Source organism: Tamandua tetradactyla, chromosome 2 (assembly GCF_023851605.1).
Source record: "Tamandua tetradactyla isolate mTamTet1 chromosome 2, mTamTet1.pri, whole genome shotgun sequence".
Classification (NCBI taxonomy): Eukaryota; Metazoa; Chordata; class Mammalia; order Pilosa; family Myrmecophagidae; genus Tamandua; species Tamandua tetradactyla.
This window is the reverse complement of record NC_135328.1, coordinates 170,662,315-170,679,252: the sequence shown is the minus strand read 5'-3', so window position 1 is coordinate 170,679,252 and position 16,938 is coordinate 170,662,315. Positions and strand designations below refer to the sequence as shown.

General features: G+C 36.5%; 1 protein-coding gene across 1 annotated transcript in view; it reads right to left on the bottom strand.

The window, feature by feature from the left end:
• The window catches only part of EPS15 (epidermal growth factor receptor pathway substrate 15), a 217,478-nt gene extending 201,163 nt beyond the window's left edge, over nucleotides 1-16,315 (bottom strand). Inside the window, exon 1 of the mRNA XM_077149693.1 lies at nucleotides 16,120-16,315. Coding sequence (XP_077005808.1) covers nucleotides 16,120-16,152 — 33 coding nt within the window. The 5' untranslated portion in view covers nucleotides 16,153-16,315. The remainder of the gene's footprint in view (nucleotides 1-16,119) is intronic.
• Between the last annotated feature and the right edge of the window lie 623 nt (nucleotides 16,316-16,938).

The following is a 16,938-nucleotide window of genomic DNA, read 5'->3' as shown; positions in this document are numbered from 1 at the left end:
CCTGGCAACGTGGGACAGAAATCCTAGAATGAGCTGGGACTCAGCACCAAGGCACTGAGAAAACCTTCTCAACCAAAAGGGGGAAGAGAGAAATGAGGCAAAATAAAGTGTCAATGGTTGAGAGATTTCAAACAGAGTCATGAGGTTATCCTGGAGGTTATTCTTACACATTATATAGACATCACCTTTTTAGTTAAGGTATATTGGAGGGACTAAAGGGAAGTGCCTGAAAATGTAGAGCTGTGTTCCAGTAGCCATGTTTCTTGAAGATGACTGAATAATGATACAGCTTTCACAAGGTGGCTGTGTGATTGTGAAAACCTTGCATCTGATGCTCCTTTTATCTATGGTACGGACAAATGAGTGAAATATATGGATCAAAAATAAATAAATAATAGGGGGAACAAATGTTAAAATAAATTTAGTAGGCTGAAATGCTAGTAATCAATGAAAGGGAGTGGTAAAAGGTATAGAAAAAAATAGGGGAAACAAAGGCTATAAAATATATTGGGTAGATGGAAATACTAGCAGTCAATGAGAGGGAGGGGTAAGGGGTATGGTATGTATGAGGGTTTTTTTTGCTTTTTCTTTTTCTGAATTGATGCAAATGTTCTAAGAAATGATCATGGTGATGAATATACAATTATGTGATGATATTGTGAATTAATGATTATATAGCAAGAATGGAACAATCATATGGTAAGAATGTTCGTGCTTGTATATTGTTATGTTTTTTTTTTAAAAAAAGAGGGTAGTCAAAGAATTCCACGTTCCCTATAAGAAAGTTTTTCCTCGCCTCCAAACATCCCTAGGTAGGAATCAAGAGGGAACCCTGAAAAAAAAAAACAGTGGGGGGGGGGGGAGGCCTGGAAATCCATGGGCTTTGGATACAACTGTTCTTCCACTGGCTTCCACATTATCACAGGCAAAAATAAAGAGAGAGGTCTGGAACTCTATGTGCTCCTCATTAAGACCCCATTACTCTCTTCTAACACCCACCACCATTATATACCCTGAAATCATCAGGACTACATCTCTTTACAGCAACACAAGGAACACAGCAACGCAAGGAACCCAGGACTATGGTCATCCTTCAACTCACAGAGCTCTGCATATCACACACTTCCTCACCCCAACCTCCCACCCAACTACTTGTCAGCTATTCTATGTCTGAGCTCATCTTCTCTAAATAATCCTTTTACATTTTGTTCTAACTAAAACCTAGCTTCCCCTACTTTCTCAGGAGACTGCCTTTCCCGCAGCTCTCTCAAGTGTCAAAAGGCTTTCGAGAGGACACATTAAAAAGGGGAATGAGAAAAAAAAAAAGAGAGTATCATGAGGCACAGAAACCTTCAGTGAATGCTTTATTAATACAAAGATAATAGCAGAACTTCATCCTATAGTTGGTGATAACAAAACTCAATTTTCCTGATTTCAAATATTCTGTTCCATTATCTTTTCCTGAAAATAAATTTACAAACCAAGAAATAAAAAAGCATCTTTTTTCAAGGGTGCATGGGTGGTTCAGTTGTAGAATGCTCGCCTTCCATGCGGGAGACCCAGGTTCAATTCCCAGAACAAGCACCCAAAAAAAGCATCCTTTCTCAGGGCGGGCCACGGAGGCTCAGCAGGCAGAGTTCTTGCCTGCCATGCTGGAGACCCAGGTTCAATTTCCGGTGCCTGCCCATGCAAAAAAAAAAAGCATCCTTTTTCAGACAAAAGAATGAATCTCTAGCTGGGAAAATACCATCAATTTACATTACTGTAACATGAAAAGATTTGTTACTTTATTTCAGTCCCTAGTTTGGTAAAATACAAGAAGTCTGTATTACTTTCAGCCACATACATAACACCAACTGTCCTTTGGACTACTTAGCAAACTACTCTTTTAAAAGGTAAATGTTCACTCTAGGGGTTGCTTATGATCATTCATGCAGACTCTGAAAATAACTACCTAGACCAGAAAGTATGATTACCTAACCTATAGCTAGAGGGTACTAAGAATGAGAATTTTACTATGAAATTGGAGGAGGGGATAGTTTCAGTGCATAAATACAGAGATAATAATCATCCAGCCTGAATTTCAAGTATTCTGTATAATTATCAGACCATTTATATCAACTTCTAGTTAGAAAAATAAAGTTACTCCTATTGGAGCACTCTGACAAACATTAGACATGGATAAGGTACTACTAAGGAAGAGCAGTTTGGAAGGGTAAGGAAATCTAAAATCACTTATTTTGATTAAATCTCCCAGTTCAGTGCCTGTTACAATATCATGCAATGATGGTTTATACTATATGTGATTCAGTAGAAGACTCACTATACTGACAAATTAACATATCACTCTTTTATTCAAACAACTGCTGGTCTACAATAGGCACTCCTAATACAGAGGTGAACAAATAGGACAACAGTTTCTGCCTTCCTGGAACTTACAATCTTAAGAGAGAGAAGACAAAAAAAGATAAACTATTACACAATGGTTAAATAAGAAATGTATGTGATACACTAAGATGAGTGCCAGACAAACAAAAAAGTACTCCCATAAATTTTACTTTCATTACCAAGCAGAAAAAGTTCAGAGAGAAATGTGCTAAGGAAATATCAAGTCAAAAAATTTGTTTACTCATTATTCATTTATCTAAACATTTATAATGAGTCTCTATGTCTAGATATTGAGAATACTAAAATAAATAAGAAACCACAATAGCTAATTAGAGAACTCAGAGTCCAGGAGAGAAAGCAGACAAAAACAATCAACTGTGGTAAGTGCAACGAGAGAACATGCAGTTACTATGTGACCAGAAGTTCCAAAGAGCGACAGAAGAGGAAGAGAAGGAAAAAATTATGTCTTAATGATTTCACAACAAATTAAGATGGAAAAAGTCAAAGAAGTCTTGGCTTAGAAACAACACCTAGGCTAAATCTTAAAGGAACAAGTCAAATAACTGCAAAGAATACACTCTCTTATGAAGGCCTCTTAACTTGCTGTCCCTCTGAATGGAAAATCCTCCTAGATATACCTATGGCTCACTACTTATTTTATTCAGATCCCTAATCAAATATAACCTCCCCTGTGGAGCCTTTTCTGGCACCCTATTTAAGGTAGTAGTACCCTCTATCACTCATTATTCTCTTTGCCTGCTTTACTGCTCTTTCTAGCTCTCATCACCATCTGACATTATATTTATCATCTATATGTTCTTGATGGTATCCCTCACTAGAAATATCAGCCTATGGGGCCAGTGAATTTATCTTTCTTCTTTGCCACATATCCACTGTACCAAAACCAATGCTTCACAGAGAGTAGGTACTCAAGATCTGTAGAATGAATGAAGCAAAGGAGAGGAAAAGGAATTCAGGCATAGCCAGAAACATGTATAGAAGAAAGGTGTGAGAAACCGGCCATGACTAGTTGCTCTTGACCAGTAATAAAGATAACAGCAAATATTTATATTTATTAACGACTTACTTTGGGAGAGTGTATGATTCTCAGCACATTACTTGTTTTATCTCATCTAATCTTCACAACTGTATGATGCAGGCACTCATTCACATTTTACATATGAAGAATCTGAGACATCGAGAGATTAAATGACTTGCTCAACAAATTCACACAGCTAGTAAATAGTAGAACCGGAATTCCAAGCCATTCAGTATGATAACAGAAAGCACAGAAAACTGACAACTTCCTAAGGTTGTTTCCTCATATGTTAAAAAATAAAATACCTACTATAAACAATCTGCAAATATTGCATGTTTTATATGAACTTAAAACCCTATATATTATATATGTTCCTCACCAGTACCATTATTAGTTCTTCTAACATGAAATATATTTATCATGAACAAGGCTAAGTAAACTCCCACCACCAGAATTTCTGATTCTGATTCAGAGTAAGGCTAGGGTGGGATCTGGAATTTGCATTCTAAAAGTTCTCAAGTGATGCTGTTGGTACAAGGATCACCCTCAAGAACCACTGAGCTTCAAAACCAAACAAAAATGTGAATTAAAGTCCTTTCAAATAATACTAGGTTTCCTGAACAATCAATCAATGGCTCAACAAGGAACCTTCAGATACTTAATATACATACACAGAAATCTATAGGTCAGGAAGCACAAAGTCAGTCTCTTAACAATGAAACATTTAAAGATTTAAAAAAAAATCTGTACCTCTAGATTTTTGAAGATGATGGCTCATATTTTTAAATTCAGATGTAACAAAAAAATTTTCATTATTGGACACATAAAGAATTTTAACTAGAACTAGAAATGAACTCAGTAAATCTACAGTTTACAAAATATACTTTCCCCTCCACCTAGCCTCATGATGAAAGAAATGCTATAATTTGTACCTAAAAACTATTCAATTTTTTAATCTTTTAAATATTTAACCAACACATTGAAGAATACAAAATACGTCAATTATATACCTATTAAATTAAGTTTTGTCTACTTTAATCTATGAATAATCAGAACTGTTAAACATCCTATACTAAAATAAGGAAGAACTTAGTTGTAAAAAAACTGTGTAGGTAAAAAGGAGAAAACTTGCCAAGCACAGAGATAACCCAAGACATTTCAAGCTAGTCTAGCTCTAAGTAGAGTCAATAAAGTTAAGTTTTTTAACTGTTCTGAGGTACCAGATGGTCCAGAATAGCCACCCCCAGGATCTTACAAGGTCCTGTAAAAAAGTGTGTCAGAAAAAAAAAAAAAGAAAATGAAACACCAAAACAGAAGAACAGGATGTAGAAAACAGATACTAAGAATAAAAGCAACCCAATCTGCAAAGAATAAAAACTGTACACAGACCAAAATATTTCAATCTTCTTCAAGTTCACAATTTGTTTTCTTTTTTTTTTTTTTTGCACGGGCAAGCAAAAAATGCCAAACCCAGGTCTCCGGCATGGCAGACAAGAAAGAACTCTGCCACTGAGCCACCGTGGCCCGCCCAAATTCACAATTTTTAATGCCCCATTCCTATGCCAAGTGAGCTTTGGGAAATTATAAATTACCTTTGCAACTGAATTAAATATACTCATCTTAATTCCTTAGCAATAATATCTTTGAGATTGAAATATCTTTGAGGTTATTGCTCCTATCTAAGTAAATTACTTTTGCTGTCTGCTATGCCATTCAAGATCTTAAAAATAAAAACTAAACAAAAATCACTCAAGTTTGACTTCAGAACTCAAAGGTAGACATAGAAAAATAAATCAATTATGTAGAAAATTTTATGCAAAACTCTACAGGAAAGAATTCAGCAAAAAAATATATTAAAAGTTGCCTGTAGGAAGTACAAGGGTAGGGAGACACAGGTTCAATTCCCAGCCCATGCACTTCCCAAAAAACTAACAAACAAGCAAACTAACAAACAAAAAACAAATAAAAATTCAACAAATGATGCTGCAATAACAGGATACCCACATGGAAAAAGAATGAAATGTGACCCTGTCATACAACACACACACACACAAAAAAAAGTTGTCTGCAAATAGAAAAAAAAGCAAAAGGCAATAAAAAAGAAAATAAAAGAAAACCATTAAAAAGTTGTTTGCAACAGCATTAATTTTAAGTCATACAATATATTTTTATACATAACGACTTGATTAAGTAAACTATGGAATACCAAGTCAAGGAAAATAACCTAAAGATATTAAAAAGATGCTTGTGAAGACCACACAGGAAAACACCTATGTTAATTCAAAGAAAGCAGAATACAAAATTATACATATATATATGTGTGTGTGAGTGTACGTGTATATACAATCACATTTGGAAAAAATAACATGTACAGGGGAAAAAAACTAAAAGTAAAAAAACTAAAATTTAAAGACAGTATTAAAAGGTGATCCATGCTTTTTCTGTTATTTTTCTGCATTTTCCAAGTTTTCTTTAATGAGTAAAGAATTTTCAAAATGAAAAAACATTTAAAATAATATTTAAATAATTTTGCTTATAAGCATCAACAATTGTAGGAACAGCACTTCTATCTATTGAATGTGTCCAATATTCTGCAATGTATATACATTATCCACAAGAAAATGGAAGTTCAAATAGGTTAAGCAATTTGCCTTAACCTCTCCAGAAAAAACAGAAGTGGCAGAGTAAGAATTCAAAACTAGGTTTGCCTTATACTGAATCCAGTGTTTTTTTTACTACATAAAATCTCTCTGAGGATTCCTGGGATAAGAACCTTAACACTCTGCTAAAACAATATACAGACAATGTCTTTTATGTACTCTTTTGGGGTAGGTCACATATCCCCTGAAGCCCAACCTTCTTAATGACTTTAAGCATTCTTATTCGCTTATGCTCTATGTTAAAAATTCTTGCTTTATTACAAAGAATTTAAAAAGCAGAGAATAAATTATTAAAAAATGGACATTATACGCCCCCATTGTGGGCCCTATGCACCAAAACATAATTTAATCTGAATCAAATGTTCCTGTGGCTTCATGATGGACTTTCAAGAACAATTTTAAATGTCATCAACAATACCAATCCTTTACAATACTGTAAAGCAATTACAAAACCTAAAGACTAAAGTAACACAAAAATTTTATCATAATTGCAAGATGCTCCCACAGTATCCCCAATGCCTTACTTCTGTGAGCCTTTATCTTAGTATTTATCACGCCAGAGGCAGTGTTTAACCTCCTAAAAAACACAAAGCTATTTCAGAGCAAGGAGCTAAAACATATTCTCTTTATATGTGCAAGGTCTAGCATATACAGTGGTAACATACAGGAGGCATTCAGTACATGTTTTCTGAATTAAAAGAATAATAATCAGCAATACTGGAAAAAAAACTTTATGTATACAAGGTCCAAATTTTTAACATATGCATAATGATATACCTGTGCTGTACATACAGAATTCAAGATGGAATGCAGTTACCAATAATCCGTGCTATCACTGGTCTATTAAACTTTCTCACACCCTTTCTCATCCTCTCTCATATACATACACACCACAATCTGAATAATTTTTCTCCTTTTACACATCAGTAGAGGAAAGTAATTGCATATGAATGTTTATTTTCATCCCTAAATTTGACTGAATGTTCTCAGAGACTATTTACATGAAGCAGCATGGAAAATGTGCTTGGAGAACAGATGCGTCCGGGTTCACATCTCAATTCTACCAAATACTACCAACAAAACCCTGAGCAAGTAATACAGAAGATAAATTCTACTTGTAGAAAAGTAGTGTAGATTATGTGAAATAATACATGTAAATCACCTAAAAGTACCTAGTGCTCATTAGGAGTTTAATAAACAACAGACTGCTTCCTTCTCAAAAATAGCTTAAGAGTGTTTTTCTTCCAGGATTTCTGCATTCATACTTGGCCAATAGAAAGAAGTGCTCCACTAAAATAAGAAGACTGCACTACAAAAAAGGAAGAGAAACCACACATATCAAGTTCACAATTTCAGGGTGTTTTACCATTTAAGTTTTTTAAGCTCAGTATCTATCTATGCACAACTAATCATTCACAGCTCATAGCAAGTTAGGAAATAAGATGAAGAAGATTAACTAGCCCCTCTCCTCATCCCTACTCCAAAAAAGGACCTACCTTTTTTTCTCCTACATGTCCAAGTGGATCACAAAAAGCATACATCTAGATCAGTAGTCTCAACTGGGGACATACTGTCTCCCAAGAAACACGTGGCAATGCCTGAAGATACACACACATGTATTTGTTTTGTTTTGTTTTATGCCTGGAGATATTTTTGACTGTCATGACTGGGAGGGTACTATTGGCATCTCTTACAAAAGGATGCTGCTCTAACATTCCACAATGTATAAGACACTCCCCTACAATAAAGAATTATCCAGCCCAAAATGCCAACAGGGCTGAAAATGAGAAACCCTGATCTAAAGAAATGCAAAACACTGCAATATATAGAAGCTTCCCTCAAAAACAGTATGCTCTTGTCCTAATATTCTTGGTCACATTTGTATTTTTATTGAAGATACAAAAAAGACTAAGCAGCTTGATCACTTTAAATGGTAAACTCGTGGTACCATTAAATTATCATTACAAAATCCCCAGCCCAAAAGAGGAAGGAAGTGAGTCCTGTTTTTCTTTGTATACTTCTACCACGTAAAAAACAAGTTTTAAAAAGAGACTTTCACTCCAGAAACCTACAACCTCCAGATGGGTCCCTAGACCAGGTAAATCCTGAAACCTAGAGGGCCCAGACTCTTCAGAACATCAGCTAGTCCCATCTCCCTACCCCATATTATTGACAGCCCCTTCCAACATCAAAAAGTCGGAATGGACATAGCCCAAATACCCTTAAAGAGTGGGATAGATAAATAAATTTTAAAAAAAAAAAGAGTGGGATAGAAAGATCAAAGGTGATGGTGGAGTTATACAGAGAAGGTAGGGTTTAACAAACAAACATGACAGCTGAATCATTAAATTGATACTTCTTTTAGTCTCCAATATCTTAGAGCAGCTAGAAGTAAAAACCTAAAATTGTGGAATTGTAATCCTACAACACATTTCAAACTATGAAATCTGTTCTACAACTGTCGTGCTGTGCTCTGAAATTTATTCCTTTTTTGTACAGATGTTATTTTTCAGAAAAAAGTTGGTTATGATGATAAAAAATATTTATTCCTTCTAGCCTCCTATATTCTGGAGCAGTTAGAAGGAAAAATCTGCAAAGATAATATGGTAGCCCGTGACAAACTCTGGGATCTGTCCTGTAACTGCTTGGTGAAGAGTGCATTGAAAACTATTGCATTTTTCTTTCTTTGTTTATATATATTTTATATTATACAATAAAAAAAGTTAAAAAGAGCCTTTTGCACACCAATGTTTAAAATAACATAATTCACAATTGCCAAAAGGTGTAAGCTACCCAAATGTCCATCAACAGATCAATGACCAAAATGTGGTATATACATGCAATGGAATATTATCCAGCCATAAAAAATAAGGCCTGGCACATGCTATAACACGGATAAATCTTGAAGGCATCGTGTTTAGTGAAATAAGTCAGCTACAAAAGGCCAAACATTGTATAATCTTATTTATATAAAATAATTAGAAGATGGAAATTCATAGTCAGAAACTAGAATGCAGGTTACCAGAGGCCAAGACAGGGGTGGGGAATGGGGAATTAATGTTTAATTGGTATACAATTTCTGTTTGGGGTATGAAAAGTTGTGCTAATCAATAGTGGTGATGGTAGAACATTGTGAATGTAATTAAATCCACTGAATTATATACCTGAAAATGGTTAAAACAAGAAATTTTAAGGTATAATTATGTTACCAGAATAACAAAACAAAACAAGGTAAAAAAAAAACAGAACTATAAAAACAAAGAATAGACTCCCTTAAAGTAAACTGAGGACCATAGTTAATAGTATAATTATAATAATTTTTCATTAACTGCAACAAAAGTACCACACTAATGGAAAGTGTTAACAAGGAAAACAGGGATAGGGTGAGGGGAGGCAGGGCTGGGGGATGTGGGAACGCTACACTTTCTGCACGATTTTTCTATAAACCTACAAGTACTCTAATTTTTTAAAAGTTTGTTTTAAAAAGAGCCTGAGCTGCCACTTTTTTAACTGCACCTCCAATTCTGCTAAAAGCATTATTTACATCTCAAAGATATGTTTCTTCTACCTCAGTATGGTTTTCTTTTGCATGAAATACTTAAAAGTTCACATTTATGTGACAGAAGAGCACAGGGCATGAGGCAGGGAATGAGGTCAACTTTTAAGAAATCAAGGAACTACAAGGGATTGCTAAAGAAAATTAATACTTACTGAAAGCCACATATATGTTAAATCCTTTTCCATTCATAATCTCATTTCATAATCACAACATGCCTAAAATATGGATAATTTATTTCCACTAACAAATGAGTAACTGAGGCCAAGAGGTTAAGCAACTTTCTCAAAATTACAGTTACTCTGAAGCAGAACCCCTCTCCTCTCGCTGGTTTATTTTCTACCTCTGGCCCTGAAGATTAAAAACCTAGATTTGACAGAATTCTAATAGAAAAGACTAAGTTTAAATATATAAAACTTAAGTATTTCTACATAAGCAAAATATGCCATAAACAAAACTTTTTAAAAGAGAAAAATATATTTGCAAAGAATTTTACAGGAAAAAAACAGGCGGGAGATTCCTAATCATATTGAGTTTTTACAAATCAGTAAGGAGACCAACAATCCCACAGAAGAACTGGTAAAAGTACTTAGCAGGCAATTTACAAAAAGAAGAAACTGGAATGATTTCTAAAAAAATGAAAATAAGATCAATCTTAGCCATAATTAAAGCAGTGACAAGTTAAAACTATGAAATATAATTTTTATATATTAGATTGACAATGATCAAAAGTTGGACAACAATTTATGCTGATGAAGCTGTAGAGAAAAAGGCACTTTCAAACATTTGTTGGTACAGTCTTTCAGAATGCAAATTAGCAGTGTCTATCGAAATTAAAGATATCCCTTAACCCAGAAATTACACATCCACTAGAAACTAATTCACATATACTTGTGCACAAAGACATGTAAAGGAATACTCACTTCAGTATTGTTAGTAACAAAAGATTGGGAGCAACATAAATGTCCATCATTAGGTTACTAGTTAAATAAATTATAGTCTATCCATATTAAGGTAATACCTTGAACTTTTATAAATAATAAGGATGATCTATATGTACTAGTATAGAAAAATCTCCTAGATCAGTTAAGCTAAAAAATAATAGGTTGCAACACAATATGCAACTGGCAAGCATGGCTGCCTCAGGGAAGACGATTGAGGGTCTGGGGCTGGAAGGAGACTTTTCACTGGAATTGCTTGAATTTTTTAAAACATGGTTTATGTTGGTTCTCTTATTTACTGATGATAAAACTTAAGGCACAAATTCTGAGCCTCAATATCCCCCAATTTGAAATAATGTTAGTAACAGCCTAGCTCATTGGTTATTGTGAAGATAAAATGAGAGAGCATAAAATGCTCTGTATATTATAAAGCAGCACACAAAATTATAAATTAGTCTTCTGACTGAATTCTCCAAACCAATTACAATAATTATTATTATTATCATTCTTCTGACCAATTTCTCTAAAATCAAAGATGGGTATGTTTAAGGTGAAACCCAAGTGTAAATGTAATCTTAGAACAGATTTTTACTTTATCCACAATTATTGATTTCAACTTAAATGAGTAGATTTGCCTAAAAGTTATCATATAGAATCGTAAAATCAGCTAAAAATATATTAATTATTATATCATCTATTTTAACTTTTACTGATTACAAAAGGAATACATGCATGTCCAGTGCAGAAAACTTTAGAAAACAATACAGCAAAGTATATTATTTTCAAACTTTAACCACACTATAATAAAATCTTGGTACTTTCACTTCTAGTCTTTTTTCTATGCATGTTTAACAAACTTAGATCATTTTGTCTAAATAAAAATTTCCCACTTTATCATAATACAGCATTCAAGTTACATATAATAAAAACACGGAGCTGTATAACATTGAAAAAAATACATATAATATTCTTTAGATAATTATGAACTCCCGAGAAATATCATCTTTAATTTATTTTAATGATATTTAAGGCATAATATTCTATCTTGATGATGAAGGTTCAACTGCTTTAAAATAAGATTTCAGGATATGGATTTGTCTAAAAAACTCCACCTAGGTTAACTTCTCATTTACTATTTCTGCCAATTCTCTAAGTAATCAGATCTCTCCCTCTCTCAAGCCATTTTCCTGCTTTGGGTTGCTAAAGTTCCAACTGTATTAAACTCCAAACTCACAAAACAAAAAAAACATAAAGTCTTTTAAAAATCCTTGAAGAGCAAGTAAAACACCTTAGATTTTGCTATTAAAAAACGACTATTTAAGAGATAGGAGATTTAGAATAGTAATTTATTGCTAAAGATGGTCCATCTTTTCTACTACATGTTAGTTTGTTATTAGGGTACTGTCTGCAGAGTGAAAACAAAGGATTGCACTCTTAGGTTATTCTTGGGAGGCTTTCTATTGGACAAATCCAAATGTTCCTAATTAATTTTAAGTATGACAACTCCTCCCAAATGCTGAACATTCCAAGCCGTTTTTGAGAATGGTTAGCTATCTCTCAAGGAAGTGCAGATTTCCTGAATATACTAGAAAGCAACTGCAGACAAAAAAGAAAAATGCCATTAATATGCCTTGCCCATAGTAGGACTCAAATATCTGCCATATTGCATAAATGCTCCTTTTCTGCTTCTGAGAACATGTTATAATCTTCAAACTCTGCTCTGTACTTGCTGACCAAAGTTTTAAAACAGACCACAAAGGTAGTAGGTTCATTAGCACACACTGTGTATTATTTTAAAAAGTGAAATTGAAAAACACCGGAAGCTGAAATTATGGGAAATTTTTCTCTAATATACATATTTTTAGTAATGCAGTTATATCACTCTTACATATGCTATATTTGTTGTTTTAGACCATTTACTAAGCTTATTTTCTTTAGGAAGTCCCAATTTAAGGTTTTTTAATTATTAAAAAAAAACCTTTGCCAAATGAAACAAGAAAACTTCAGCAATAGCTGAACTACTGAAAGATTATTTAAAATACTTCTGTAATACCATTTCAGTAAAATTAAATATCTATAGCACTAATAGCACACCCACAATTGTTTTGTCAAAATATCATGAAAGACACTGCAGGGAGATTCAAGGAGGTAAAAAAGACATGGTTTCCATCCCAAGTAGCTTCCTACCTAATTAGGACAACAGATCACATAATGAAAAAGAAAATAAAAAATTCAAGGAAGCGCTGGACATGCCAAGCATCTAGTACAAAGAAAAATAAAGTGAAATTGTTTTTGAAGTCCTACAGACCTTGGCTCAAATCTTAGATCTATCATTGACTAGCTTAAGTAGTATTTACTTTCCTCATTTGTAAAACAGATTGTTATTAGATGAAGTGAAGTAAAATTCCTAGTGTATAACAACACCCAAAGGGAAGCTAATAGTATTACTGTTATTATTACAGATATAGGGCTTAAGAAAAGTTGGGAAAAGTTTATAAAGACAGAAAGTAGTATCTTTTTTGTATTCTACCACCATAAGCAAAAACCACAAAACTTTTCTCACTCAAGTTTTAATTCTTATGACAAGATGAAAAAAGAACATCTAGTGAGGGCAAGTGGAATTATAGAAGAAAAATCCTAAAGCTGGAGAGCACTTAATACCCTGAAAAAGTCACTACTGTATCTACAAGTCATAGAATATGATCTATAAAACAGAAATGTTAAGAACTAGAAAGGTCCTTAGATCTGCTAGCTCAAACTCCCTTACTAGAATGTAAACTCCACGGAGGCAATAACTGTCATCTATTTTGTTCACTAGCATATCCTCAGTTGGCAGAGTTGAAAATGGAACTAGAGTTTCATTACTCTAATATTCTTATCCTCTCTAGAAGCTAATATACAATTTACTTTAGTTTGGGGGTTGGGAGATTGAGGGTTGGGTGGCAAGCAGGGGAAGAGGAAGGAAGGCATAAATTAAAATATTTTTCACATTTCCCTCCCCCGCAACTGTCAGTTGCGCTTAATCAATAAAGGCAGAAAATCATAAACAAGACAATCCCAACACAGTGTCTAGCACATAATACTTAAATATTTGTTAAAATGAACCTACCTCAAACCCATCATTATCTCACAACCAGAGGCAGAAACTAATTTCAGTATCCTTTTAATCTTTATAACTGCCATAGAGTGTTTTAGAATTTTCAATCATTCATTTGACAAACATTGACTAATCATTTTCTTCAAGATGGGCACTGGGGGAGAGAGAGGAATTAAAAGCTACCCTTGCCCTGAAGGATTTCTCACTCCAGTATGCCTACATGTTGGGGGAGGGGGAAAAGGGTGAGGAAGGCAGGGGGTGACATAAATATATCAATAATGAATGTGAGACCAGATTGCATTATCTCAAATTAAGCAGTTAAACTCAAGCAGTTAAAAAATGTTTTTAATTAAAAACCTACATATCTGCAAAGTTCTACAATAACAAGGAGGCACATTAGTGTATACTAACAATTGAAAAGGTTCTTTTTTACTGGGCCTTTACAATATATCTCACTGCCTTTCAATATTCTAAAATCAAAATAGTCTAAAGTGATTTTTTCGAATTATCAATATAAATGAACCATCAATGTAGTATGTTCTCTCATCTTTGAAACACTGAGGAACAACACTCGTTCCTAATTCATCATTTACTGTGGGTACAGGTTAACTCCTAAATATATAACTACAAGAACATAAATCACTTAGGTGACTACAAACCTGATAGAACCTGAAGCAAATCACCAAAATGAATGAGAGAAAAGAGATATTTTAAAAACAGTATTACCCAGGGAGAAACTAAAGTTTACACACAACTAAGAAGCAAATCTATAAAAGTCTTCAAAAGAACAAAAGTATCAGAGGAGAAAACTCCTGCCAGAATTAGCCAAGAGAGCCAAAGAGCAGTAGCCTGCCAAAAGGGATCTTGTTTAGTACATGTCACTAACTACACTCAGAAAGCTAACACCCAAAAGTCAATGTTGCCATTCTTCAAATTTGAATTTCAGGCAGACCCTTCCAAAGAGATTCAAGACCAAGACTCTAGCCACCACATTCCATATTAAAGGGGTCTTCCCTGCTATCTGCTTTTCAAATCAGGATAACTAACACCAAATAAATGCAGAAATAAACATTCACTTATGAGACTGTTATTTCCTGCAAACTGAAGTTTGTTATTTTACCTGCAGCACTTGTTCATTAGTAACTCCTGGTTCCTGGGAGAAGACATTTATCACTAAGTTTCTGTTGTGGAGTACTAGGCACAAAATAGCAAGGCCTCTTGTTTCTACACAGAAGATCCTACTGCCTTATTAAACACCGACAAATCCAAGCCAAGAAGACTACAAGGTAACAGAAAAATTCCACACGGTGGGCAGGAAGGTTGGGCCCCAACATGGAAGTATATGGCCCTGTTCGGGTCAGAGGGAGAGGAAGGGATTGGCAGACACCTGTCATCTCATCATACCGGCTATCATACTGGCCAACTACAATTGGCTTTCTTTGACAGAGAGGGAGGAAAGAGGTTCTCTGAGTAAGTGATGTTGGGAGGTCTTCTGTGAAGCACAAGGACTGGTCTCTGAAGGAAGCAAAAAGGCAAGAGGAAAAGACCTTAAAGAACAGATTTTGGTGAAGATTCCCCAGGACAAGTAATCTCAGTGAATGTTCCCAGGACCAAGACTAGAGGAAGCAAACGCTTGTTTCAAGGCTGTTTCCCTCTTGTACGCTTGGAGAGGGATTAAGTGAGAGCCCACCTGGCAGGGGTGGAGGTGGATTTGGAAAGGAAAAGACTCGAAATCGGGATCTGGCCCAGAAGATAACCTGACCGGGAGGGGAAGAAACTCAACTCAATAAGGAGTTAGCAGAGTGAGTACATTGATAGGATGAGGATGACTGAAGAAAACTGCTGGGGAGGAGGGTGATTTCATTGGACTCCAGTAGGCAAAAAAAAAAAAAGCCGACTTAAAGGGGAAAGACTAGTTTCGAGTGAGCTTGTGCGTCGGGAAGGTAATTCTGAGGGGGGAAGCGCGCTGCCTTGCCAAGAGGGCGAGCCTCGTGCGGGGCGAGGGCTGAAGCAGGGGGTCAGGATGGTCCACGCGAGCTCAACACGGAGCTCACCTGGGAGTGCGTCTGGCCTGGAAGAAGGAAACTTTCTTGGGTCGGTGAAAGCTGACTGGAGTGAGAAGGGCCGGGCATGGGTTGATCCAAGCGGGGGACACGGTCCACTCAGCAGCGGCGAAGAGGGGCCGGTCGGGGGGCGAGGGGGGGGCACTGAGGGACCCGGGGCGGGGTCGCGGCTGCCGTCGCTGAGCTACCGGCTCGGGATGGCGCCCTCCCCCAGTCACTCACACGCTGCTTCTCATCAACACCGGCCGCCAGGCTAGCGAACCTGGAGAAGCTGCCCGGGTCGGCGAACCTAACGACAGTGGGGGAAGAAGTCTGGAGCCACGAATAGGCCAGGCACCGGCCGGGGGACCCCGGCGGCCGGGCGGGTGGCGTTACCTGTGTCAGGGAAAGCTGGGCCGCCGCAGCCATGGTGTTTCCATCATGCACAGGAGGGGAAGGAAGGACTGGCGGACGGAGACTCGGGCGGGGAGGAGGCGGAGGGAGCGGCCGGAGGCGAGGCCCGGGCAGGCGGGCGTCTACCCCAACTTCGACAACTTCCCTCCTCTTGCCCGCCCCGCCCCGCCTGGCCCCGCCCCCCGCCCGCCCGGCGAAGGCCGCGGCGGAACCCAAACCTCGGCACTGGAGTTTGAGCCGCCAGACCGGAGCTGCCTGTCCTCGGGGCTGCCTGAGAAAAGCCCGCGCGAATAGGAAATTAAGGCAGACGGGGCTGCGGAGTGGGAGGGGAATCCTGATTGTCCTGTGATCTTTGGGCAGGTCACCTACCTAGTCCGGAGCTTCTGTTTTTTGAAAAATGGGAGAAATTTATACCCACAGTCCAGGTAGCTTGTGAGGGCTAAATGAGATAATAATGGTAAAGAATAACAGCACTTTGTATGTCCCAGGCTCTGTGCCAGACGCTTTAATTTTTTTAATTGTATGAATGAGGGAACTGAGACGCAAATAAGTGTCTTGCCTAAGATCATACACCTGAGTAGATAAACTGGATTAGAATCCAGGTCTGACTCCAAAATCTTTCATTTAACCATCTACTATTGGAGTATGATATCACTGTCTCTCCAAGTCAAAATCTAGGTGAGAGGGGGAAAAAAATCCTTTCCTCGCCTGCTGGCTGCCGCAAATGGATTGGCCAATAAAAGAACACAGCCCTGCTTAGATGCCTGCATCACCTCCTAACTCTTGCTTTAATCTATCTAG